Raw genomic sequence first — 27,393 nt, 5'->3', positions numbered from 1 at the left:
GGAATTTCTGAAGAAATATTTCTTTGAAAATAAAGGTTCCTCAGGTTTAGGAGGGCATTTGTGGTTAAAACCCACCAAGAAAGTATTCTCCCATTAGAATACCAGATCTGGGCTCTCCAAGGTGTGTGGTGTTCAATCCCATCCCTGTTGGATTGCAGTTCCTGCTCTGCTTCTCTCCTGCATCCCTGGAGCTCTATCAGTTCCTTGTCTCAATCACTCGTTTGCCAGGGGAATGGTCAGACCTGAGGCCACAGGCTGATCATGCATCTTTCTTCATGAAACATCTTATATTTGAGAAAGCTTCCAATTAGATTTTCACAACTGCTTGGCTACTCTGAGATCTTTCATCCTCACCTATCATCTTCTCCTAATCCCTGTCCTTATACAGGGTGAGGGGGGAAGGCTTTATTTAATTCTAACATGGGATGAGTAAATATGGGGTGGAGAATCTCAAAAGCTTCATACTACTGGAAGCACCTTAGATGCAGTTCGCATGTGATGCAAGTGGACAGCAAAAGGCTAGAAAATTGGACTGGAAGCAGGCTGGAGGGATGCCTGAGCACAACAGACTCTAAGCCCTAGAAGAGATGTTACACGAACAGCCATAAACTCTATCAGGAAAGGGTTCTTGGCTGGCCCTTAGGGTGGTCTATTTTGCAGGTGATACAAGTGACGCTGTGCTGGCACATTGTGGTAACAGCTCAGGGTAACCCCAAGACAAACCACACAGAATAGGAGAGCATGTAGCTGTTGTTTTACTTTATCAGGATTCCAGTAGCTACACTGGCAGGTGACAGCTTTTAGAGGAACTGAAGTTCATTTTAAGACCAGAGGAAATAATGAAAATCACTCCTTTTGAGAAAAATATTGTGAAGAAGTGTTCTAAAATTTTCCCCCAAAACTGCCTAGACCTTGGGCACCCTCTGTTAGCTGTTGAGAGAGCAGTACTGCTAGCACTCAGCTGTGGTCAGTCCTGCAAACGTGAGGCAAACGTGGCTGGAGGTCCGGGCTACAGGGGGAGAATTACGTAACTCCCCACCCCCAGCAAAGCATCAGCAACATGACAGAGAAGCCCTTGAGAAGATTATGGAGATGTCACATGTGGATTTAACATGGGAACTATGTCGGTGAAAGACCAATGCAACTAAGGTCTGGCTAGTAACCACAGCAGATGAACACTACGCGGCCCAAAGGGAGCCTAGCAGGAATACTCCAACATCCAAACTGATGGGTCTTCAGGAAAAAGCTGGGAATACCTGAGCTAGAAATCTTTGTGCTTGACTTTGCTGGAAAAACTGCACCAAAACTAAATTCAAGCTTTCCTCTTTTCCAAGCCTAGTGAATACTCTTTTTATTGAGCTATGCATTTGAGGATTTGGGGGGCCAACATACTCTGAAATTTAAAGGTTCTGACAAACACAGATCATTTTGGCATTTGACTTCAGGTTATGGCAATATAAGATATCAGAGAAGTTCTGGGTTTCACAGAAGTCCAGCAGCCCTATCAAGAAGATCTGAGGTTTAGACATTCATACCTTGACCCGCTTATTTTCAGCCACAAACAGTAACATAATGAAAACAAAGTTCAGTCTCCATGGTAAAGAAAATGCTCTGCCTGTCTCCCCAGCAGAGATGTACTAACTAGAGAGTATTAGATAGCCATCCTCTGGCACCACATTATCGAGATACTTCAAATTATAAAGAAATAACCATGTAATAGCTTATAATCAAACAGTCCACAAAAATAATTCAAACAGGGTTAGTGTTGGAAGTTGGACTGTTACAATCAGCAAGTTGTGTCTCTTGTCTAGAGCTCTAAAATACCATCAAAATGGAAAGAAATGGTATTTTAGGTGTTTAAGCTATTTTAGGCATTCAGCACTGCAACCCCATTCTTCAGACACTGCCGAAATACCAGTATTACTAAACACTTCAAGAATAGTTTAAGCATGAATAAAATACAGCCTTACCCTAAAAATAAAGTTTCATAAGAGAATCAGATACTAATTACAGTTTCTATTTAATATCTAAATCAGGAAAATTAAATTCAATCTAATCAGAGATGTTAGAAATTTTTTTGGCACTTTAAATACCAATTTAGGCAGCAACAAGATTATTTGAACTGCTACAAATATGCCTAGTTCTATGCAAATGATAAAATAACTTCTTTCCACTTTAACCCCTTCATTCTAAAGTTCCCGAGGCTCACCCACTCTGAGAGTAACTCAACATCCAGACAAATGGAACAAAAACTGGATAAAACTGACTAGTTGGAGTCAAAATTATTGAAGTACAAGGAACACATGTAGATGGGATCTAGATACACCATCAAAATATCAGGGGGAAAAGTTACTTAGGCTATGAAAGCCTTTTTAAAAACTTAAATTCTATAGCATAAATCCATATATTCTTCTCCGACAGCAGAACAGGGTAGGGAGGAACCACCAAACAAAGTTTTATTTGTCCTTTCAAAACAAGAATGTAATTTCACTTGACCTGAATTTATAAACACACTGGAGTTATTGGTTGATATTCTGTATAATCTGTGTTGTCACAGAAGCCAGATTATGGGATCAAATGACTTTGTTCAACACGAATATCTGCAAATATAAACAATTAAACAATTATATTGAATCTTCACCTAATAAAGGGCCAAAAGGGGCAGAGGTCCAGTATTATTCTACAGTTCTACATTTATTAGTGACCATGCCAACAGTATGGTATCTGTGTGATATGCTTTCAGGAAAACAGCACCATTCTAATGGAAAAGATACCAAACCAGGATTCATAAAACTTCCTTACTACTTCTGCCTTTGGCATTGATACAACACAAAGCTGTGGGCAGGAAATAAATACAGACTTTGCTTATACCTCAGCTTACCCAGTAGAAGAATGGAGATATTGGTGATGCTCACCTGCTGCCATGAAACAGCAGAGAGCACATAAAACCACCCTGCTATTTAAATGCTATTTAAATCATGATGGTGCTTCCAATATTTCAGCAGCAAGTCACTAGCAATGATCATATTCAAAGTGCATGCCAAAGAACAGATGCTGCCACTGAATGGGCAGCATTATCTTTCCTGCGTGGATTATCTGAAAGTGGCACATATCCACACTGCACTGTGGAATCATCTTTCTAATAGATAAACTCCTTCTGCAGAAAAATCTGGCAAGCAACCTGTGGCACAGATGGCTCCACTGCGGAGACACAGGACTGTTCACGTCTGGAACACAGGTGTTTCTTGCCCCGAATTTGCTAGCCAACTTGCTGCCCAGCCAGAAGACACATTTCTGTTTTCTATTTAAATCAGATGAGTCACAGTCATTTTCAGAAATGCAGAAGAGCTGTCCATTATCACCAGTATTAATTATCCTCCTTACTGATGAAAGCCAAAGTTACGACAGAGAGACAGACTAATGCTAGAGCCAAAGTTGCTATCGCCTCTCCCAACTCATGTCACTATTAGTTAGTATTACGTTTTCTGTTTTTTCACTGTACATCACTTCCACTCTACACATGCACGCACAAGAACATAGTACCATTCTGCAGTCAGAAACTCAGCATCAGCTATAGGGTTAAACCAGGCTGGAAAGTTAAATGAAAACATTACCTTCTCTTTTGACCCAAAATTGTGGCCGATTTAAGAGATTGTGAAGTTGGCTTGGGAAGTCTAATAAACAAAGAGCAAGGCAAGCAAAACTTATCAAGGACTCTGTTGGAAATGACCTTCCCATATATAACCATGCCACCATAAGGCAGAGGTCTATAGGAAGGTCTTATGCTCTGCACTGCTTGCACAGAAGGTCCAACACTGGACACACCAGATTGGCTGCAGCCGTAGCTGAGGTGCATGTGCAGAGCATCCTGCATGGCTGAGTGCAAGGCCCATGACCTCCTAAGCTCTGAAGACCTGATGATATATTCAAATGCGGGTACTCAGCATGATACGACTCAACTTGAGATCTGAATTCGGGTGCCAGCTTTACCACAGGCTTGTCATTACTGCATCAGTTATTGTGGATCTGACCTAAGAAAGAACTTAGGAAATAAAGCACAAGTCAAATTGAGTGCAAGCACCTAAACCCACGCTGTCTTTTCATTGAACAATCTTTTTGATACTGGAGAAACCACAAGAAACAGGTAAGTATCTTAAATGCTGTTGCAGAGCATGCTCAGAGCAGACTACAGGTCCTATACGTAAAACTCCTTAAATGACCAACCTGACAGGAACACTCAGACCTCACATAACACAAACAATAGCATAATGGAAAGCTCAGCAGCTATGTGGCAGAAATTACGCACAGCCAGGTGATAGGGAGAAGGAGACAGTATTTTCAGGAGACCAAGAGGATTTAAAATCTGCAGCTTTCCTCAACGCCAGAATAAAGGAGAAATTGTGTCTTTGCTCTCTTTTCATTGAGGTCTCTACACTGTACATGTGATACACTTGGTACAAGAAGATTCCTGACTTCCACAACCTGATCTTAATATAAAAAAATAAAAGTGGTCCTTCCACAAGGGTTTTTTTATCACTGGATCAGATGTCCTTCACTTCTTTGTTCTCTCTGGACCTATGTAACTATCCTTTGCTATCTCTGTTTCTACACAGAAGAATAATTTCAGAGGGAGCAAGTCCCCTAATCCATCTTGGGGAAAGTCTAATGATCAGGACATCCTAGAACAAAATACGCTGGGGTTCAGGCATCTCATATAAGAAAACCAGCATGTATATGCAGTGAAGATTTTACAAGCCGTACAAAATGAACAGCAAATATTAAATAAACAACTCACATGTAAGTACTTCTTACACCCTTATTAAAAATGAGAAATCTACAAGTTAGAAGTAGATGCAAAGTTTCTAAAAAATTTTCAGATCACACTATGACCAGGAGAAGAAAAAGATGGCACTATTCACCAACGGTAATAAATTAATCTATCCACCTCTATCATTGTATTCCATCTAAATTACAAGACGCTCACTGTTACTCAGCACTTTTGTTATTCCAAACCTGGTTTACAGTCATTAGCTCATCCTCTCTCTGATACCATTTCCGATCTGAGAACATTTTCCTCACAGTATCCAGATGATAAATGCCAACTGATTCAAGCTGTAGCAGTAAAGGTGAATGCACCTGTCATAAATATTCACTGGCTGATTTACACAAAAGACCACTTTATTTAAACAGTTGATGAGAAAAGCCATTGTATAACAAATGACACTCTTCAAACCTTTATCAAGAAAGCTTTATAAGTCTAGCACAGCGATTCTTCCTTACATAATGATGGCCAACATGACAGCAACTATTAATTATGGAAATGCACTGCACACAAGGCAGATGTGCAGCTCTGGCCGGACTCTGATGGTGCCACTGCTCTGTTTAAAGCCTTGAGCAAAGTGTTCGTGTTCCTGTGCACATGTTGATATTTATTAACATGGTTAAGATCTAGACTGAGGAAAACAACAATTTAGCATGATGATTCAATAACAGTCCTTCATCCTGCTTTCACAGCAGTGGAATTCCCTCTCATTAGTCAGCTCATATGTGATTTAGTGAACCTCCAAAGTAAAATAAACAAAAAAAACCATCCACATAGCTCTTTCATATTAACATTTGGGAACTGAGAGAGAGCAGTTACCTGAACTGTTTCAACTGGATGATCTAGCTTCAGAGAATATAGCAGTAGTTCAACTCATTATAAGTAAATTTAAGCTCAAATGTTTAATTACATATGACATCTCAGTTATATTATCAAAATTTCTGGAACTTAGCAAGTGGGGATGATATTTCTTGGGGGAAACTGAAAATTTGTAAATGGTAAGAATGACTGTTTTTTTTCCTCCCTTGCTTGCAATTTTCTGAAATTTCACACATCCAAAAAAAAAAAAACCCAACAAATTTTCTCAAATTTCTTAATATCATCCAGTTGAGAAAAAGGAAGAAAAATATACTTATATACTTTTTTCTTTTTTGAAGATGTTTCCATTTCAAACCATAATAAAAACAAGTAACTTCAATTTTGTTGTTTGATATTGAACTATTGTAGCACTACTGAAATGTCTACGTAATCCTTATTTTAAAGGATCGTCCAAATGTCATTTACCTTAGCTATTTTTTGTGTCATGCCATAGACCAATTATTAGAGATTATCCTTTAAATAAGAAAAATCAATATAGATAGTCTCAAGTAGCTGAATCAATGTTGGGGGAGAGATAACTTTTCCAGTTTTTAAATCCTGGAAGACTTAGGTTTCCAACCTTACACAAGGTTGTGTGTAAATCTTGTGATTTACACAAGATTTTTCCTTTGAGTTTCTCAGTTTTTTAACTGGAAAGAAAGGGGGAAAAAAATAAAGGATAAAAAAAGATAAATAAAATTGAAGCTAGAACTAATCCTTAACAGTATCAGCTGCTACCTTAGCTTCTCAAACATAGGAAGGGAGTCAGATTGTGATCACCCCCTCATATCATGGAGATTGACAAGTCAATATATTCTATAATCACGTACTTTTGACTGTGTAACCTGTTTTCTACCTCTTCATTCAATTTCTTTTTGACTACAGTTTGCATTAGAGATTTCCAAAAGGCTTCTAGGAGTTGCCTTTGATTAAAACAACCTCTTGCAAAGAAATAAATTTTCCTTGCCTAGTGCCTCCAAAGATGATAATGGCTTAGAACTTAGCGCTGTTTATCTTCAGCATTTACTCTCCTGTTAAAAATCATGCCAAACTTGAAAAATTATACTTAAATCCTATACAACTGTACAAGAGTCCATACCTCTGTCTAGATATACACTTTTATTTAATAGCAAGTAATCTATACTTCTGTCTTTATGATACACCGACTCACCCTGTAGGTCCCCACTGCTCCCTGTTGGTTTTCACAAGCATGAGGAACCATGCATCCCTTTGCAAGGAGGTGGTGGGGAACAGCAAAGTGACTGTCCTTGCAGACTGGTAATAAACCAAGTGTGACTATGTGTGTTATAATCTTACTTAAGACAAATTGTTCTCTGACTGTGCATCAATCTGCTCCTCAATAATTTTTTCCGTTGATTAAAAGTTTACGCTATAGGAACAGGAATATTTTATGAGTGGACTGGTGCTGTGAAGAACATAAGCTATGAAAGCAATGCTGATAAACTAAGATTTAGAAATAACATAATAAATATTTTCTGGCTTTTTCCTGTCTCTCTGCTTCCTCTTTTTCTTGACTGGTTAAAACTCTCAGAGAGAAGTTTTCTTTTCAATTTATGATACTACCTGACATTTACGATGTTATTATGCTTAAGTCATGCCTTTTTTCCAATGGTGGTATAACTTCTTGCATTCAACATGCAAAGTACTTTGAACATTTTTCAAAAGAGGAAATTATTGCACATTTATTTAGCTGCCAAAATAAAAGTTTACAAACTCAATTTTAATATTTCTGAGAAATTATTAAAACAATGTGTTGAGAGTTGAAAAATACTTAGCAAACAGTAACAGAAATCAGTGCAAGGTTCAGGTATTCAAATATTCTTAAAATAAGTCACTTTTCTTCTGACACTATCAGACTGTGCGTATACGAAAGAAATTTCATACCTCCGCTAAACTTCGAGATAGCACCTCATTTACAGCAATTACCCATTACACAGATATTAGGAGAACATCTACAGTTTCATTTTGACCTCAGTACTGAAATTCTAGATATAATAAAAAATTTGGTCTTCCTTCCTTACTAACACAACACAGACAGCTGTCAGGCCAAGCCTTCAAATGTTTTATCCATTCCATCCTTAAAGACAGCAACGTGAGCGAATGACAAACCCTCTCTTACCGTTCTACATATTCACTTATAGCTCCTGGAATGCATTCCCCCAATGATTACATGGTTGAAAAGCAGAAGCATGGCCATTGTTCCACTAGAGAAATTTTATAGAATAGTTCAGTTGTCTCAGAAGTTGAATAATTTTAGAGTCAATCAAAATATATATTCAATTTCCAGTGGTAATGTCAACCAGCAAAAGCAAGTTGTTCATAAAGTTCTCACAAAGAGCTGCTAACTTGCAATATAATTAAGTGACACATTAAAGTTACACAGATGAAAAATACATGTTCCTTTCCTTATCTGGATGACATAATAAATACTAATGGGAAAAAAAAGTTCAATAATAAGCTTGAATTAATTATACGTTTATTGAGGCACAGTGAAGTAAATGAGTACGGGAAGTTGGCAAAGAGCCAGATGAGTAATAAACAGTTTTAAGACTGTCTGGAGACAGACTTGAGAATATTATAGTCATCAGGCAGCTGAAAACAGCCTTAGGATAATTATAAGTATTTGCAATCGATTAAAGAGAATGTGATTCTTTTATGAATCTTTATTAAACTTGCATTAAAACTTTAAATGATTTGAAAATGTTATGGTTTCAAGCACATCTTTGTCAGTGGCCATCATATATTTATTTCTGGAAAATGTGTATGCAGGAAAGTGTCAATGGAATTACTTACTTTATATGGTTTTTAAAGGAGATACTAGGAATCCAGGCCTCAAACGTACAGATGGACATCATCTCAGAATATCACCCCTTTTACAACACAGGAGAGGCAGCCTGTCTGCAGGCAGCTCAGCCTTTCGAGTTCCAGGTATAATCCCTTCTTTTCCAGGATCTTTAGAAAACAGTACTGCCATCCTATAACATTACAGTCAATTTATTTGAAAACAACCACCTTCCTCGGGCAGGGATGGGGAGAATGCTCTCTTTTATCTTCATAGTTTCACAGACCTCTTTACTTAGGCTGGAATCCTCAGTAATACAGATCTCACTCCTATCCTCCTTGAGATTGTATTTTATTGTCTTTCTCCAAAATCTTCCCTCAGATTGAGCTTGAGACACCTTTTTAGTGATGTGGCCAGGTACCTGATACCACTGCCTTCATTCTTTCCTGGTGCACAAATAATCTGAAATCCTTATGTATGCTGAGGAGCAAGAGGGGAGATCCATGAGGAAGTTTCTGTGAGACAGGTGTCCTCTTAACTCTTTCCTACTGCAGCCTCCTCCCTTCCCTTTCAGTGAAATCTTCAATTACTTCTTCAACCGCCATTTGCTGTGGGAATGCCTCCTTTAGCCTCACAGAGCAAATCCCCTTCATAGCCTTAATGCTTGTTTTGTTTCTTTCCTTTACAAAATTTAAAATTAAATTACCACCTAAGGGAATGGCAAATGTCCATTGCCAAATACACGTAGTATTAGTAGGAAGGTCAAAAAACTGTAAGCAAAGAAATCTTAGTCCTGGAATCAGTAAATATGGCATAAATCAACAGTGATGGTTGAAAAGTATCAAAGGCATACTGGGTTGAAAAACACAAAGTTAGGCGAGAAATTTGGACAGAGAAGTGGAATTTCTTAACTTTTTTTTTTTAATATAAAATACAGAAGGGTTTTAAAATATTACTTCCACCACTACAAAAGAGAATAGGAAATAAGACAAAATTCATTCTCCAGAAACAATCATATTCCCCCAACCTTTCTAGATAAAGTGCAGAATCATTCTATCTGCTTCAGCACCAACAAAACATTAAAAATAAATGTTTTCAAACAGCTAGGCTTTCTCCCTTTCATCTTAGAAATGCAGAGATACCTACACGGTAAATTGCACAAAATTCACAATTACGTTCTTGCAATGACTGACTGGTTTCTTCATAAAGAATTTACTACTACAGAAAAATATCTATGTATTCCCGGAAAATACAGTGAACTGTAAACTGCCTGAAGAGTAAGATATGAATTACAAAAGCTTGCCCCTTGTTGATACACCACAGAGATAAAAACCAACAATATGCTGGGATTCTAGGTCAATTACTCTGCTTATATAGCCTGGGCTCACACATTCAGATTTCAAATGACTACTTCATTTCTTTTCCTCTGTGACTGAATGTGTAAGGGTCTTTTTCATGTTACTATTTGGGGACTGGCCATTGTCAGATGCCCGTCTGTGGGTGAGGCAGGATTTGTTGTTTCAAACTGCATTTTGTTTGCTTTGAACTTGAAACCATAAAGTAAAGACATAATAACTTGGCAAAGCTTGCTCAAAATGTTTAAAGATGTCAGTGGCTCTTTTTACAAATCTAAACTTTGCAATTTCCAAAGGTATAAGTTATACATTTATAGTGTCCAGTGTGAAAATGCCTTCACTGAAAAGGGTGCTGATGGTCCTAAGGAAGAGTTCAGAGGCTTAGTGGAGGAACTGCCGAGTCTCTACGCTGGCTTGTAAGAAGGAGATGCACAGCTACCCTCTGCAACACAGTGATCCTACGGTTTGAGCTGAGCAGTCAAGAATAAAAAGAGTAGGAGCCGATTTAGCTGCTTAAATGAAGTAAATTTGGCTTGTACATACCATGTGGATAGTAATTTTAATAGCAAGTTGAGAAAGGCATCAATCTACTGCATAATTTTGCTGCATTTCATGCCGCCTACTCTTTAACTGTGCAAGAACACTGTCCTTAAAGGCATTTGAAGAAGCGCAGAATTGTCCTTGAACACTTTTAATATCCTCATATGAAATCTTCTTAAGCAAAATCAGATTTCATGTGCTGGGCAGGCCTTTATCTTGTTTTACCTCAAGGAACAAAACACACTGAATACAAGGGGACTGACTGCAGTATTTTCACTGGAGTTTGAACTAGATCATCCCAGCAGAGAGCAAAGACGGGGGAAAAGACGACTCATCTCATTCTGATTTTCACAAGTTCATCTGAGTTTACACACTAAAGGTAAAGATACAATTGTAGTAAATGAGATACAAACACATACCACCTAAGTCTGCTCAAGTTAAAATGTTCTTTTTTCTTAGCTCCTCACTCATTAACTGTTACTGTGTGTTAGCCTCACATTTGTTACTGGCTCTACCACTGACAAAAGACTACGGCTTTACTAAAACCTTTCACTAGTTATTCAGCTTAACTAAGTCAACAGCAGCAAAATCATAGAATCATAGAATAGTTTGCGTTGGAAGGGACCTTTACAGCTCATGTAGTCCAACCCCCCTGCTGTGAGCAAGGACATCTTCAACTAGATCAGGTTGCTCAGAGCCCCGTCCAACCTGACCTTGAATGTTTCCAGGGATGGGGCATCTACCACCTTCTCTGGGAAACACGTTCCAGTGTTTCACCACCCTCATCATAAAAATATTCATCCTGTACATCTCTGAGATACTCCAAAGCATTTAGGGGAGAACAGACAGCAATAGTGAGGTTGAATTCCTTCAGGAATGGACCCAGCTATATGAGAGGGTTGAGGCTGGTGGAGGGCCTGCAGGACCATGTTGTCTTTGAGGCCTTCTGAAGCGAATATTTGAGACAGACCCACAAGCACTGTGGGACCATGGGCACATGAGCTCTTCCACAGAGGGTAGGTGTCCCATGGCTGCAGTGAACAGCAGCACAAACCAGGTTCCCGTGCCTGCCCTAAATACTTTTTTTTATTATTATCAAGGTGTCTTTTGTTTTGTTTTGTTTTAGAATAGTCAGCCTACCTACAATTTTACTTGGGGAAAAAACCATCAGTTAAAAACTTAGATGTCAATTATTTCAGAAATGCAGTTCTGCATCACTTCAACACCCAGCTGGTTATGACTTAATGAAAGAATTGCTTCCTTCAGAGACTTTAACTTTCTTTGTTGGTAAACAACCTTTAAGTAGACTTGAATCTTCTAATATTTAGATAGAAAAAGTGTTAAAATGTTAAAACTGAATATACTTGTCTACTTACATTCAAAAAAGAATTTGGGAGTTTTAAAGGATAACATTGGGGAATAACTCTCGGCCCTGCAGAAAGACACATTTCTAATTGCAAACAGTTCTCTAACTCTCTGATAATGAAAAGGAATCTATGATAGACTGCAAGATAAAAGTCAAAAGCAATTCAATTCATAGGATGAAAAAACTATGATATTGATGAATTGACATATAAATGGTTGCAGCCTCTTTTAAAGATGCAAGGGATCTGGTTTACCACAGTATTTACTTTGGCTATGAGCCCAGTTTTACTGTAGGAAAATGTATTTAAAATATGAAAGGCATATTTTCTTTCACAGAGTGAAATTATTTATGGAAATAATTTCAGTAATACAAATAAAGTATTTTGTTATAAATCACTAAATAAAATCACTATACAAAATAATTTCTCAGAAAGGAAAGTATTGGAATTCTGCTGGTTGCTGGAACGAGTCAGTCTAACAGCGTTTTCATGTTTTCTAACTTACAAAAAGATGACAACAATGGGAAAAAATAAAGGATTAACACATATCAGAATCTATATTCCCATTACTTCTCAAGTGCCATTTACTGCTATGGAGACATCACTTAATGTTATGACATACCCCTTGAGAAGGAAAGATCACCACATACAAAACAAACCCCACCGGGGCAAGAAATTGCTCTGTTTGCACAAGTGTTAGTTCTGCAGAGGACTGTGCAGAACATATCAATAATCTTTTCCTAATATTAATTTAATTCTAATGCAAATGTTGATCTCCCACCTACTTTAATGTTTAATACTAAATGTTACATTAAAATGTCTAATATTAACTGCTGCATGCAGTTAAACTGAGCAAAGCTTCCAACCAGAATTTGATTTTAGGTCTGTATGAGCTGAGAAAAGAAATAAATCTCATACTGCGGCAGATTCTCTCAGGCAAGCTGAGGAATGGGACTGGGATCTTTCAGAGGGAATTGCAACCGCCCTTAGGCTGCACTGACACTTTGACCAACGGGGTGGCTTACCCTGGACCTCCACCCTATGTCTGCATGCCCAGTCTTGATTTCTTTCTAAAACAGTCACAGAAGATAACAGCAATGTACCCTTCTTCAAGCTCTTCTGGGGTTCTTGGGCCAAGTCTCTTTTACAAAACCCAAACTGATGCTGGAATTTTTTTTTTTTTTTAAATACTTCACATCTGTAGACCCATCTAAATGAATGGCTTTCTCAAACATCACAGAAACATACAATAATTAGAGTTGGATGGGAGTTCAGGAGGTCACACAGTCCAACCTCCTGCTCAAAGCAGGGTGAATACTGAATTCAGATTTCTCCACTCTACAATCCATAAACAAGTGATTCCAGCTCCTCTTTTCACTCCCTGAATTTCTCTGCCCCTTCCTCTGTGCAAGCCCTTCTTTGGTCAATACAGAACCTGGGAAGAGAAAATGTGCACTGCTAACATACTGGAAATGCTTTGAGTATATCAGTAAAATAGCAGGAAAAAGGGAGAAAGCAACATAATTTGTTAAGATTTATAATAAGCTCCTGGCAAGATTGTTTTCTAGGAACTGCTAAGAAAATAATGTCATCACGGGTACAAGGAAAACTACTGCCATAGATCAAAACCTAAGAGAATTAAGAACGGGCAAAATACTGTGTCAAGCCTAATGATTTCACCTGAAACAGGGCAGTGAGGAATTAGAGAGGCATTCCGGTATGAGCAAGAAGAGGAGAGACAGAGAACAACTCTCACGGTGATGGAAATAACATGAGAGGCCTCAGGTTAGAGATGGTGTTCTGAAACTTCTGCTCTCTTGTTCCTTATTAAAAGTGGAGGAGGAGACAGTCAATGAAATTAGCAACATGAAATTTTATAAAGAAACTGTAGGAAGCATAAAGAGAGTATAGAAACTGCTTGCTGCCCTAGGGTGGCTGTTGAAATCAAGGATTTAGCACAATTTAAAGAAACATTATACCTTTGCACAGATAATAGCCCTATTCAGAGTTGCAGGTTAACTCAAATCTCAGGTTGCATTTAAAATCTTTCTATTTATGGTATTAGTCCCAAACTATGCACACACACAAACAAAAAAAAAAAAAGGGACAACACAAAACCCCCCAAAACCCACCCAAAATACACAAATCACACAAATGGTTAGAAAGGGGACAGACTGCTCAGTACATACTAAATGAAGAATTTTTTTTTGCACCTTTTCCTAATGTAGGTGATAGTGATCACTGATCAGAGTCAGATTACCAATCTGGTTTGGCCAGTATGGCATTGCTTGTAGACTACTGAAGTCAGAACGCCATAAAGGCTGGTGGAAAGACTTAATATCTGCCACGTGTAACGTCTGGGGATGATGTGTCACTGAATGAGCTACTGGTCTGAAACTTATTCCTTGCAGGCAGGCATCTGTGTTACATAAGTCATACCATAATGAGATTCTTACCCAGAAATCAAGGACAAAATGACATAGTGTCTGAACTGCATTCTCAAATTAAATAATGAAACTTGGATAATTTAAAACTAGTATTTACAAATATAATTATTAAAAAATATTATTATAAAATTTGTTTGAGGTTTTTAAACTCAAAAATACATGCAAAACCATATCTTTTCGCTGGCAAGATTATAGTCGTCTTTGTAGGTACACTGGCACTTAAATGCACAAACTCATAAAAGATGAACAAAAATACTCCTTGCTGCAAGGTTTTTGGATGGGTTTTTATGTGTGTATTCCTTATGCTATGGCTGGTGCTTTTAGGTGCTGCTTTGTTATAAATAGGAACTCTCCTATTCATCATTTTCTATCTTTCTAATTTAAGAATTTATTATGTAGCCAAGGAACAAAAAAAATCAATAACACCTGACCTGAATGAACCAGATATAATACACAGCAAATTGCTGAAGTGAACATTTTTCCATAACTTGAAGATTTAACTTTGAAAATAAGTTTTAAAATGTTCATCCAAACCAGTCATGATTACTTATGAATAATGGATGCATCTGAAGAAAACAGGTCTGGTTTCAAAGCAATTTTCCATACAAAAAAAGATCATAAAATTAGTTAGATAATGCACCTCTACTACAGAAATCTGTCCAGGTCTCCTCTCAGCTGTAGAAAAGATCTATACCGAACTCGGCTGAGTCACCGAGCTGGACAGCAGAGTCTTGTGATGCTGCCGTCTGTGTCGCACTTATTCTATCACACAACCACCATCAATTCAGCACCTTTCAGAAACACTGAATGAACTAAAAAAAAAAAACATTGTCTTCTCCAGGCCTTCCTCCTCAAGTTTTTTGCTCTACAGAAGTTCTTTCTGGTTTACATTTATGAATAACAGCTCATTCATGCCAAGGTCTCTGTCCTACATTCACCACTGCTTCAGCTTCTGACCATCAAATATATGCCAACAAAGAGGAGAGATTCCCCACGCAAGAAACAATTCTACAGAAAGTAAAATCTTACATGTTGTCTCTTGAATTGTCATCTTGTATTTCTATAGTCCAAAAAACGAGAGCTTGCTAAAAACTTTTATGCTTCATAAACACTGGCAGAGTAGAAAGCCAGATAAGTTCTCCATTTATTAGCTAACTCTAACAAAGAAGCTATCAAATAAACCTGTAAACGTTGATGGATTTTCGAAATAGATTTCTCTGAGGTGCTGTGAAATGCTGACAGAACCATAAATGTTCACTTGCAAAACATAATCTGTTGGAAGACTATAAAGATGTAATGTGACTGCTTTCAACAGAATTATGGATTTGACAAAAATCACCCTGCTAAATAAATACTTACCATAGTCATTATCATAAAAAATAATGAATTTCTGCCAAGCATATTCCGTAACCACCCTCAAGATGACATCATTTAAGTAGACAGGGGGGCGGACAGAGAGTGTGTAGTCATCGTTGCGGCTGCTCCTGGTGAGCCCGCAGCCGCTTCTTGGTGTTCCTGCCGTTGAGCGCTGGATGAAGAGGTGAGGGATGTGCATGGCATCTGCCAGTGACTGCAGGGATCCTGCTGATGTGCAGCCGATGGAGCTGACAAGGGCCAGGATGCCTTGGTTCATCAAGTCACAGGCTGTAAGAAAACACAGTGATATTCAAGATGAGAGCGGTTCAGAGCGTAGGGCCTATTTTGCTGTTGAAACGCAGACACTGGGAATTGAAACACAACAGGTTCAATCAGGTGAAATATGGGTAAAATTTTGCACATTGAATAATTCAGACCTAAAATTCGTGAAAATCACAAGGCTTTTCTATTCACTTTGAGCTGTCTTGTGGTGAAAGCTGGAAGACTGCCCCATCCACCATGCCCAGAAATGAATTATCCCTTGAAAATGAGACCCACCCCTGGGCCTTGTGAGGAACAGTAAGAACTGATTCCAGCTACCAAATTAACATGACCACCCAAAGAGATAAGCACTCCTCAAAGTCTAGCACAACAGCTCGATGAATAAGATCTTTGCACTATACAGAGAAAACTTGAAGAAATAACAGCTCAGGCTTGCTGTCAACTTTTAAAGACTGAATATAATTATGTACATTAACTTGTCCAAGGAAAAACTGAGTTGGTTTTAAGAGATACATACAATAATCTTACGTGACCTATTCTTTTCCTTTTTTTTTTAATTAAAAAAAACAAAACCAAAACCAAAAGCTAGTCTTATAAATGTTTTCAAAATTCAGTGAACAGTTTATATACATTTACTCCCTTCACTTCCGTAAGAAAGGCATGGAGTTGTTTAGGCAAAAAATAACACCTTGTAAATAATGGTCCTGTTAATGTGGGCTGAGTTACAGCAGACAGTCTGAAGTACAATACCAATGACATCCACATTAATACCAAAGGCGTTTATCATGATTAATGTTAATGCAATCAATAAATATCAAAAGAATTAATAATTATTAGGTCTGTAATTTTGAAGAATTACCCTGTGAAATACAGCAGAGTCAAGTGTTTATATTGGGTTTCTAAAAGACTTGAGAGCTTGAATGAAGAAACACCACGGGCCTGTAGCATAATACCCCAGAGCACACCCAAGGCTAAATTTTGAAATACTCAATTTGTCACTGGCAAAGCTGCATGTGCAGTTAACCTTTATTTACACATGTAAATTAGGTAATAGGACAGTAAAGAGTAATATGTATTTACGTATGCATATCTAATACTAAACTGTGCAATTACTTATTTTGCAGGAATATTCTGCACACGACAGGTGCAGCCAAAAACAAGAAACCCACATGTGAGAATATATTCCTCTAAAAATATGAAAATATATTTTAGCGCTAGACCTGTTGTCTCATATCATATCGCACTTAGTCACAGCGAGTAATGTTTCACTCCACAAACACTCAGTGGGGGAATATTTACAGTGTGAGGAATGGTGTTCCTCATTCAGGCCCATGTGGAGCTTGACTTTATAGCCAAAGGACAGCACCAGAGGTCATGAATGCAAAGAACCACCTTCTCCTAAAGCCAGTGCATTATTCTCGTTAAGATACAGAGATCTGGAACATGCCACTGTGCATTCCCAGGGTGTACTGGTGCTGCTGAAGCTCTGTCCAATGGGAACACTTCTGAACTCCTTCATGCAGATAAATATGGGAGGGCGAGTGTTCCCAAGGAGGGGTTTCAAAGTGTTTTGGCTTAGGATAAAGTGTTCCCTCTATATACGCTCTGAATATACCTCAGCTTTTGGGCCACCTTCTGGGCTTGAGGTTAAAGGTAATACATTTTCAATAACCACAAGTACCCTTTTTCAGAAAAGTACCAAATATCATTGGTAATTGGACAAAAAAAAAAAATCAGTATCTCACAAGTTTCTAATATTCAGAACATTTCAAAACAATCTTATTAGCTATTCATCTTTTATGCTGCCTGTTTACATTCTTCATCATCACTTTCAACAAAGATAAAAGGCTTGTCAAGTTATTTTTTTAGGGAGATGCTGAATCTCTGTCCTGATATGGTTCTCCTGCGCTAAGTACTGCGATATTTAGGTTGCAATCCCAGTGAGAATGCTATTACTTGAGACACAAACTATTTCTATTGATATATTGATCTATCAATCAATAAATACCTGTAGCTATCTATATGTCAGTAGATATTCTTATAGCTAGATATTGATAGACAAATAAAATTCATGTTAAATTTTGCTTTTGCAAAATTCAATTTTGCTTTTCTAATTCAATGAAAATTTAAGTCTATATGGTCCTGATGCCACCTGCTTGAATAAAATATGTAGTGTGACCCTCCAGTCTCTCAAACATGACTTTTAAAAATATAGCAGAGTTGGACTGCATTACAGAAATTGCTTGAAAATGTCTAAATTTCCAGGCACACTTTCAGACTGAGAATAACCAGTACACTCCCTGTAATGTTATGAAGTGGGAAACATGCTTTTTGTGAAAATTGTTATTGAAACATGAAGGGGAAGAAAACAGCACGGAACATTTAGCTCCACAGGGCCGAATGCTAATACTGGCAAACAAACTGAATAAAGGATTAAAATCATCTCTCTTGACACTGCACCACATTTGTTACAATAGCCTCAGGACTGAAGTTGCCCGTGTGGCTCTTTCTTCCATGATACACTTATGAGAATCGTGTGTGCTGGATTCGGGCAATATGCACTTAATTATGCTTGCAAATGGACCTTATTCCTGTACACTTAGAGACTATTTAATACACAGAGAATTAACTGCTGGAGAAAAGGCTGTTATCTCAGAGGCAGCTTTTCTGGAAAATGTGTGCATGAGTTGCAGAGTTCTCCTCTGAGTCAGTCTAACTGGATTATTCTTTTAATAGAAATATAATTTCTACAATTTATACACGTACAAATTAAAGCCTATACGATATGTCAAACTATCACGTACGATATTCACATATTCCTTAGCCAAGAAGAACTTCTGTTGGCTCCAGTGGAAGAGTTGATTGGTAAAAAACATAAGACTGAGGTCTACACGTTTCCTTAACCCTTTTTTCCCCTCACAAACAAAAGGTCTGTTACATCCTTTTCCTAGTGATCCAAATCTTTCAACTGTATCTTATCAATTGACTAAAAACTCTAGTTCAAACATATTTGAAATTCTGGTTGCATTTCTTTTGAGCCTGAAATATCCAAGTTATATTTTTTCCCACGTGTGTTAAAAAATTCCATGCACTCACATATACATATAAAAGGACTTAAATGCTACCTTGCCATTCAAAACTCTGTTGCAATTTAATTTACTATGACCTCCTTAGACTGTATTTCCAAGCTGGTATTTACTCTACTGCCAATACGATCAAGGAATATTAGTTTACCATTACCTAGAGAAAGAAAAATACCGCTGTGTCTTTTATGATCTCAGGTCAGTAGAAATGTCACATTCAAATGGACTTGCACACACAGCTCCATTGCAAGTTTAACAAAGAAGGAACAGAAAATTAGTAATAGTGTTTATAAAACACTGCTGTTTCATATCATAAGTTATGTTTGAACATAAGTTGCCCAGACATTAATTCGCCCCATAATCGCCAGATAGTGGATGCTATTGAAAACTGGATCTTCACCAGCTAAAGGAATAAAACTGATCACAGAATTTTACACATTGTGTAGAGAGAATATCAGAAATGTCTATAAAATAAGATAATTAAAAATGTTTCTCCATTGTAGATATACATAGAGACTATCTCATGTATAGCACACACTGGCATGGACCCAGCACTACATTTAACTCTTCAGCTTATCTTGTCTTTCTCAAAATGCAAAGTTACTGAATTTCCAACACTGGTGGGCTGATCGCCAGTAACGAAAAAGCGATCTTTTAGAGTAAAATCTCTTCTAAGTTAGTTTGGCACAACATCTAAAGAAAATAAACCTAATTTTGTGTTTATGGTGCTATTTTTTAAAATAAAGAGCATAGCCAATGCAATTTGAAATAAATAATTTACATCTAGGCTATCAGCTTGTATAAGCATTTCCAGCAAAGCAGAATTTAAATGGCTATGGTTACAAATGTGTCCTTAAAATGCGTTCTCTGTAAAATGAAAAAAATGGTAGGTCCTTAAATAACTACTGGTTGCTGTAATTTAGGAAAAAAAAATCTATAATTAAGAGCAAATCTGTTTAAAAACAGATACAGGAATAAATAAGAAGCATCAAAAAAAAGGGCTACTAAGATTTAACTATTGCTATGAATGTGAGCATTTTCTTACTTATTTCTCCCTTTTTCTTCCTGATAATAAATCATAACAAATTGCCCTCATACACCACAAACCGACGAGCCAAAGTGAAAAAAAAATAGTGTAAGATCTCTGGAGACTTCAGTTACAGCGTAATTCTGCTCCCATTTAAATTGCCAGTTAAACAAAGTCAGACCAACTCTTAACGTTATTTTTTTGATGTTAAATATTGTGCATAAAGAGTGGGTGGTATCTCTTTAAATAATCAGAGATGTATTCTAGGGTCCTTTTCATCCTCTATAATTTAGAAACTACAAGTATGCTTCCAGAACAGTAGTAGTGTTTGACTGAGCATGTGTTGAATGAATAGAAATTAGATCTAAACCCTGTTCCCAGAGTCCTGGTCCCATGGGCCTGACTTGGACACCCCAATGTCATTCCCCTGGACATCCTTTTCAAAGCTGGCATCATTTCAGTCTCACTGTTCCTGGATGTTTTCCGCATATTACCCATGTAGAGTAGTGCCTTAAAGCTATTTAGCTGAATGTGAAGCTGGGGAAAAAAACTCTTCTCACCGATATCTCTGTTTGGGGATGGAGAGTGAGGGGTTATGAACAGTATTTTCCCTGTGTATCTGCTCTGTGTTTTGGAAGTGCTCCAAGGACTCTGAAACCAGGAGGGCTCCAGACAATTGGGCCAAATTAACTTTCCCTTGATTTCTGCAGAAGGTGAGTACAGCCTTTCCACAGAAACATTTTTTATCTTCTTAGTCTCTTTTGGGATCTGTACGATTCGCCACCAGATGGATCACAAGTTGCCTGGAAGGATACTCAGATTCCTTCCCCATTTCAACAAAATAGCCAGGAACCTACGATCCAGTCAGAGGTCAGGGAGAAAAATCTAATCCATGAGAACCTCAGATTTTCCCCATACATTAGCCATGAAGAGAGTATTTACAGATTTATTAATGCATTCTGGAAATTAATCATCCCTTCCCATCACCCTATTTGTACTAAACCACATCCAAATTAGGATAAGCAGCTGATTCAAGGAGCAAAATACAACATCAGGTGACTTGAGCACCTAATAAATGGATATTAGGCTATCAGAACTTCTATGTAGCTTTGAAAATATAAGCTATTATTTCTTGATTTGCTCCTCAAATCCTTTCTTAGTTTCAGGATGCTGATGAAGACTGAGGGACCATAGCATGCAAATTCCCCGTTGCAAAGGGAATAAGATTAAAGTCTAGATTTCTTCCACTGAGATGTTCCGTTCCCTCCCCATCAAGTGGCCACGCTAACCACAATGCAGTATTTTTTCTGGTCTTTATCTGTCATCTTTAAACAACAGTCCCAAAACATTCATGAATTCATTGCAGAAAGACAATGTATTCACATGAAAAAAGCCATGAAAACTTACAAGAACTTTAAACAGATAAACTACAGGTCTTTTTGTTTCATGTTCATAATCTCAGATGCAAAAAGTATGGATGAAATGTGATTATGAGACCCACGAACTAGTGAGCCTGGCCTCAAATTTTCAATAAATCTTTTTAGTCACTTTTGGATAGCAATTCTGCTCTTGCAAATTATTTTTCCTTCATAACACAATGGTTCATCCCAGACTTAGAACTGAATTATTTCGAGATAAGTGATAGTATATTTTTAATATATCCTGAAAACTATTCAGAAGGAAATAAGGGTAAGATGGGGGGGAATATTATTGACTGGATTTTAAAGAATATTCTCCTCTGCAGTGCAGATAACAGTCTGTCCTGTTCCTTTTCTTGATAAGGTTATAGAAAGCCACTTCATTTACATCTTCTCTGTAAACATTAGCCAATATCCCCCTCCCCTCCACTACACTATACACAACTCAGACTGCTAACAGTATTTTAAATTCACTTGTAATTAACCTTTAAGGGATTTTAGTTTACAGTCCTGACTGTAAAACAAACTTGTGTTTGAGTCTTAACAGCTGTGCTTCCTAAGCCTTGGGATTTCTTTGTTTGGGAAAAATAACCCAAACTTCTGATACCTAAGAGTAAAAAATATTATCAGAGAGCGCATTTGCATCTCTGTTGCACAAAACACCACAACCACTTTTGGAAGTTTTTATTGAAAAGCATTTCGTGAGAGTCTTTTCTGCGTCAGATTTCTTCCTGTATACAGGCCTTGCCGATTACAGTAACGTTTAATCCGTCACATTAAAATTTAATAATTCATCTGAGCCTTGAAAAAATAAACTAGAAGTCTCACAAGTTTGGAGGGAGGCAAGATTTATACACTAAAGGTATTTTGACACCACCTCTTGCAGGATGCAATGGGAGAGATTGAAAGAAGCAAAGCTTGCAAAGGCTACCAAATGCAAGGCTCCAGAAGTTCTCCTTTTGGACAAAAGTCTATATTTATTTATTTTTTCCTGCAAGCCAACCTGCAGCTTTTCTGTTCAATTCTACAGGAGCACATAGAGGGCCTGTATCTTGCCAGATTACCACATTAGGCAGAGAAACAGCCGTACAACTTCTTATGTTTTTCAAATCTGGTTTCACCTGGTATTCAGCAATTGTACCCAGGCTTTGTCTCAAGAGGAGTGATGTCTCCTAGCCCTTCAAGAAGCCTGAACTGCTTTGAAAAACATTAAAAAACCTCCAACAATTTAAAGAAGTTACACAGCCACAAATCTTCAGCTGAAGGATGGCTTTAGCTGCCATCTCCTGTGGCACATGAACAAGAGTATACTCCCAAAAAAGTGCCACAGCTTTTCAGGATGCCTATGGTTGAGAGGTAAAAAGAGGCTGTAGTGTTGACAGACCTGGAAAGAGGAGACTGTGCTAGCCAGTACTGTTTTAGAAAGGTTTGATATGAGTGTAATGGGTGAAGAGGGGTAGGGAAAGGAGGAGTTTAAATCAATTAAAGCCAGGCAGTGACATTCATTGGAGAAAGGGCTAGAGACGCGTCACAAAATTGACCTCTAGGATCCTGGCATCCCAACAGGGATGTCTATCTGCAAAATTAATGTAGCCCATTGGAAAATAAGGAATGCAGGGAAATCCATGCCTAGATTCCAACGACTCCAAAATCCTCCCTTTTTTGTGCTGGTCCCTCACTGACACAAGCCAAATCTCACCTACTGCCAGCATCCTTGCTCAAAGTGTTGCATGAGCAACTTCCATTCACCCATTCAGCAAAAAGAAATCTTTTCATTTCATGTGTAACCATTGGTGGATTACACTTGATTACCTATTTAATGATGAAGCATATATTACTTTAGACTACTGTGCAACTTCCTCCGCCCCTTACTTTGTTCATCTTCACCCTTGCACTGTTCCTGAATCTTTTAATTTCCCTAACCAGCACTGTTTGAGAAGTTATTAAGCAGCACATAGTGTCTGATACCCTTTTTAATAGCTAGCTTGCCTGCTGCAGAGCAGACAATTGCTGCATAGAAGCAATTATACAGAAACAAAAAGTCTGAGTCTTAAAGCAGCTTAAGATAAAATTAAAGACAATTTTATCAAAAGATAATATCCCGATAAAATCATAAGGATTTACTATAGTTCTGTGTTCTCTGAAAGTCTGTGTAGAAGAGTTGGAAAAAAAACATCAACAGCAAAACATTGAGCATCAACAATTCTATTTTATGGACTTGCTCAAAACAAGCCAGGGCAACATTCTTGTTAAGAAAATAAAACACTGAACTTGATGCCATTTGACAAAAATTACACTTTCCTTGCCACCTATCAGTCAGATTGGCAGGCAATTTTCCCTTCCAGCCTTTCTCTCTCGGATCTAACTTTACCTTCCTATCTGCTTTTTCTTCCCCTGCACATTGCACAACATTGGCTTTCATCTTCCCATTGCCTGTTCTCCCTCTCTCCTTAAGATTTGCTCCAGCCAGGCAAAGCAACTTACTCTCCCTCTTCATGTTTCCTCCTCCACCTCTTCTTTTTTAAAATTTTTTTCCCCCACCTACTTCACCCCATCTTCTCAAATGTCAAAAACCAACAAGATCTAGAGGACTTGGCACTGGACCGAGTATCTGAAGGCTCATATCCTGGTCCCACCTCTACCATTACTTTGTTGCGTGACTAACTTTGGGTGAGTAATCTGATTTCTCTTTGACAATTATGCTTTGGCAATTATGATACTTTGACACCTTTGTAAAACACTTTTGCATGATCTAAATAACAAAGGATTACATTTGAGTTTTCCCCAACCATTTTTTCCAAGGTTAGAAGGCCCATTTCTTAGCATAATTCACATTGCTAGAGGTGCCTTTACATCCCCTCTCTTTTCTGAATGCTCATGTTTCATAGCTCCCCTTTCTTGCCCAAACTATTAGTATGGAAACAACAGGCTCTGCTGGAGAGATGCAGTGCAAAGCACAATACCACAACCTAGTCCAGGGCAGACAAAAGAACACACAGCTGGTAGCATTAGTTTAATTGGAAGCCCTACAATGGAAAGAGCTGCCTGTACTGCCCTGGATGAGCTTGGCACTCTCCCAAGCATAGATATTACTGAACAATACTGCTCAAAATAAGACCATCCCCCAAAGGAAAAGAAATCTGTGAACAGCAGTCTGGGAGAGCCTTCTTTCCTACAGTGCAAACAGCAAATATTCAGGGAATGTTCTGCTAAGGGGAGAGTAGAGCAACTTTTTTGTGTGTGTGTATGTGGCATTGTAGAGAGAAAAGTATTTTCATAAGCCATAAAAAGGCACACATTTAATTCTTTTTTTTTTTTTTTAAGGAAAGAAAAAAGAGGCAATTCTACTAGACAAGTGAATCGAACAGAGCAATTTGAAGAGCAAACAATACTAAGGCCAGACCTTGCATTTGCCATGAAAGAGGGAAACAGACTCTACATCAAGATAAAAGAGCTTTGTATGAGAATAAAAAGAAAGCAAGGAAGACAATACATCAGTTTCAAAAAATACATGGGTGTGAAACAACTGAGAAGTCTGTAGGAGTTCAGAACATCAGTTCCATTAGCAACTTAGCCACTCAAGAAAACCTTAGACGAGTCAAAACAACTACCACCATTATTATTTGCTAAGAATAGACGTTGTGCTTATTTCGCTGACTGACAGGCAGAATAACAATAATGATAAGAATAAAAATATCAACCACCTTTTATAGAACACTTTTTTATTTGTAGCTCTGAAAATGCTTTGCAAAGAAGCTCAGCATCCTCATCTCTATTTCACAGAAGAAAAAAAATAGATGTGCCAAGGGGAATTACTTGCCCAAGGTCAGAAAGCAAAGCAAGGAAATTGTTTTCCATGCCAAGCTAAAACTTGCAGAAAGACTGAAAACAAAGTCTTTTGTTGCAGCTTTTCACTATTTGTTTTGTGCATTAGTGTGCCATTATGTCCGAGTCCAATATAACTAAGCTTCATGAAGAGGAAAGATTTGAAAGGCAAGGCGATGTGGCCTACAACAACAGGGTTAAGTGACAGAGCTCCGGATGCACAGCAACCCCAGAGCAAGAGCACTGTTGATTATGAGGGATGGGGGGCATGTGCCACAACATTGAGACACAGGCATGTACATAATGGGGAATGAATGAGGTAAATAAAAGCAGAGCTGTAGGTGGGAGACAAAGTCTTGGCAGATAAAACAAAATAACAGCAGACATGGGGAATGTATTATAGTTAAAAGTATTCAATAAAAGAGTAATCACTTCACAAGGAAAATTACAGATACAGTGTTCAACTGAAGGGAAATCATAAGGTATTGAGGTAAGAGAGGAAACGCATAGAAATTTTCCATGCATGGAAAATTCAACTCCTGCGAAATACACACTCATGATCAGGCGTTTTGGAGAAAGATATATACTCGTATCAGACTGGGTATCCGGCACCAGTGACAGAGGAATCCAGCTTCTAAGCTCGTATTACTTACAAACACCATCAACATGGTTTCACATCTGACATGCAGCGTGATTGGTCCTAACAACCTCAGATAAGCTATATATTCACTAACAACCACATAAAACGGTGAAAACCAGAAGAACACATTTAAAATGGGTTAAGGGTGCAATGCTTATATAGTGAATATATAAATTCAGAAATGTTAAAACAGTACTAGCGGAAGGCATGGGGATGGCAAAAACCAGAACCCATAGGGTTTCGGAAGGAATATGAAGAGTAAAGGAACGTAATCACAGTTTTAAGGTCATAAAGAAGGATGTTAAATGTTAGCCAGTAAGTGATGAAGCAGTGAGATTTGCAGTTGGGAAGTAATAAATCCATTTAGACATCAAAAAGGAGGATGCGGGTTGCTGCAATGTGGGAGTAATGGAAGAGAGCAGAAGATACAGCAAGGAGGCCAGTGACAGTGGTACTGTAACAGCCAAAGCGGTAGAGAGCCACTGCATTGACAAATGTGTCAGTTAAAAGAGCACTGAGGAAAAATCAACTTGGTGCATGCTATAGACAAAGCAGCAGCAGGGCTTGGCAGCAGCCTCAGCATGTGAAGAGAAGGAGAGAGAAGACAAAACGTGCCTAAGTCTGAGAGTCTATTTTTGCTCTCTTACTCCTTACTGCTTAGGAATAACAATAGTGCAGTGTTCCTTTGGTGCCAGTTGCAACCTTTTACTGAGATTGCTTTGACTTTAATGGTTGCAAGAGATGCCAGGTAAAGAAGGTAATGCAGCTTTTCCTTTCCCTTATCTTTTTCCAATGTCACAGAAAAATAAATTTGTATAACTCCGAAATGGAAAATATACATTTTCACTAAGGAGCATTTGGGTAACACTAAACACTTAACCTTAATTGGAAGCAGCAGTTGTTCTAAACCACATACACCATGGTAAAACAGGATTGCCAGGAGATCTAAAATGCATTTCTGACAATGAAGGAACACTTGTCCAACAAAAGACATACCCGACCAACTATCAGAAACCAGTTGACACAAATCCTATTTGGAATCAGAGGCAAAGTTTCCCTTTGCCTGTAAGTAGCATTTTAGAACTGTATCTCTCTTTGACAAACACCAAACCATGTGAGGAAGAAAAAAGAAAAAGTGGTTTCAGCTTCCAAAACTGGAGCAGAAGTAGTTTTCCACAGCCTATATAGCGCAGAGCAGTGCCACATGCAGGAACACCACGTGGAGTGAAGCAGTTGAACTGCTGAGTCTGCTCTCTCACTTTTCTCTCAAATGGAATTTACAATTTTTTTCCTAGCTCTCTTAAAAACTTTTAATTGCTATTGGATCTAAGCACCGATGCTCACTGCGTTACTTCAGGTACCAGCAACTTTATTCCTTCATTGCAGTCTTCAATCCTGTGGGTGCAGCATTTCATGTAGTGATTGACATGATTTTCTCCCCTTTCTCCAGCTCTTTCATGAAATGCACTGCCACAGTAACTCCATACAAGAAGAGTATTGACTCCGCTACAGGATTCTGCCTTCTTGGCACATTTACTCATTTTGCATTGGTATCACCTCACGAGTTTCAAGC

General features: G+C 38.1%; 1 protein-coding gene across 2 annotated transcripts in view; it reads right to left on the bottom strand.

Moving 5' to 3' along the window:
- Positions 1–27,393, bottom strand: part of GRID2 (glutamate ionotropic receptor delta type subunit 2) — a 745,311-nt gene that overhangs the window by 298,797 nt on the left and 419,121 nt on the right. Inside the window, exon 3 of one of the 2 annotated variants that reach the window (XM_075149577.1) lies at positions 15,549–15,833. The exons of the other annotated variant lie outside the window; for it this stretch is intronic. Coding sequence (XP_075005678.1) covers positions 15,549–15,833 — 285 coding nt within the window. The remainder of the gene's footprint in view (positions 1–15,548; positions 15,834–27,393) is intronic. 2 annotated transcript variants of the gene reach the window in all.

The sequence above is a fragment of the Calonectris borealis genome, chromosome 4 (assembly GCF_964195595.1).
Source record: "Calonectris borealis chromosome 4, bCalBor7.hap1.2, whole genome shotgun sequence".
Classification (NCBI taxonomy): Eukaryota; Metazoa; Chordata; class Aves; order Procellariiformes; family Procellariidae; genus Calonectris; species Calonectris borealis.
Note: the sequence above shows the minus strand (reverse complement) of the source record. Positions and strands in the feature narration are given on the sequence as shown.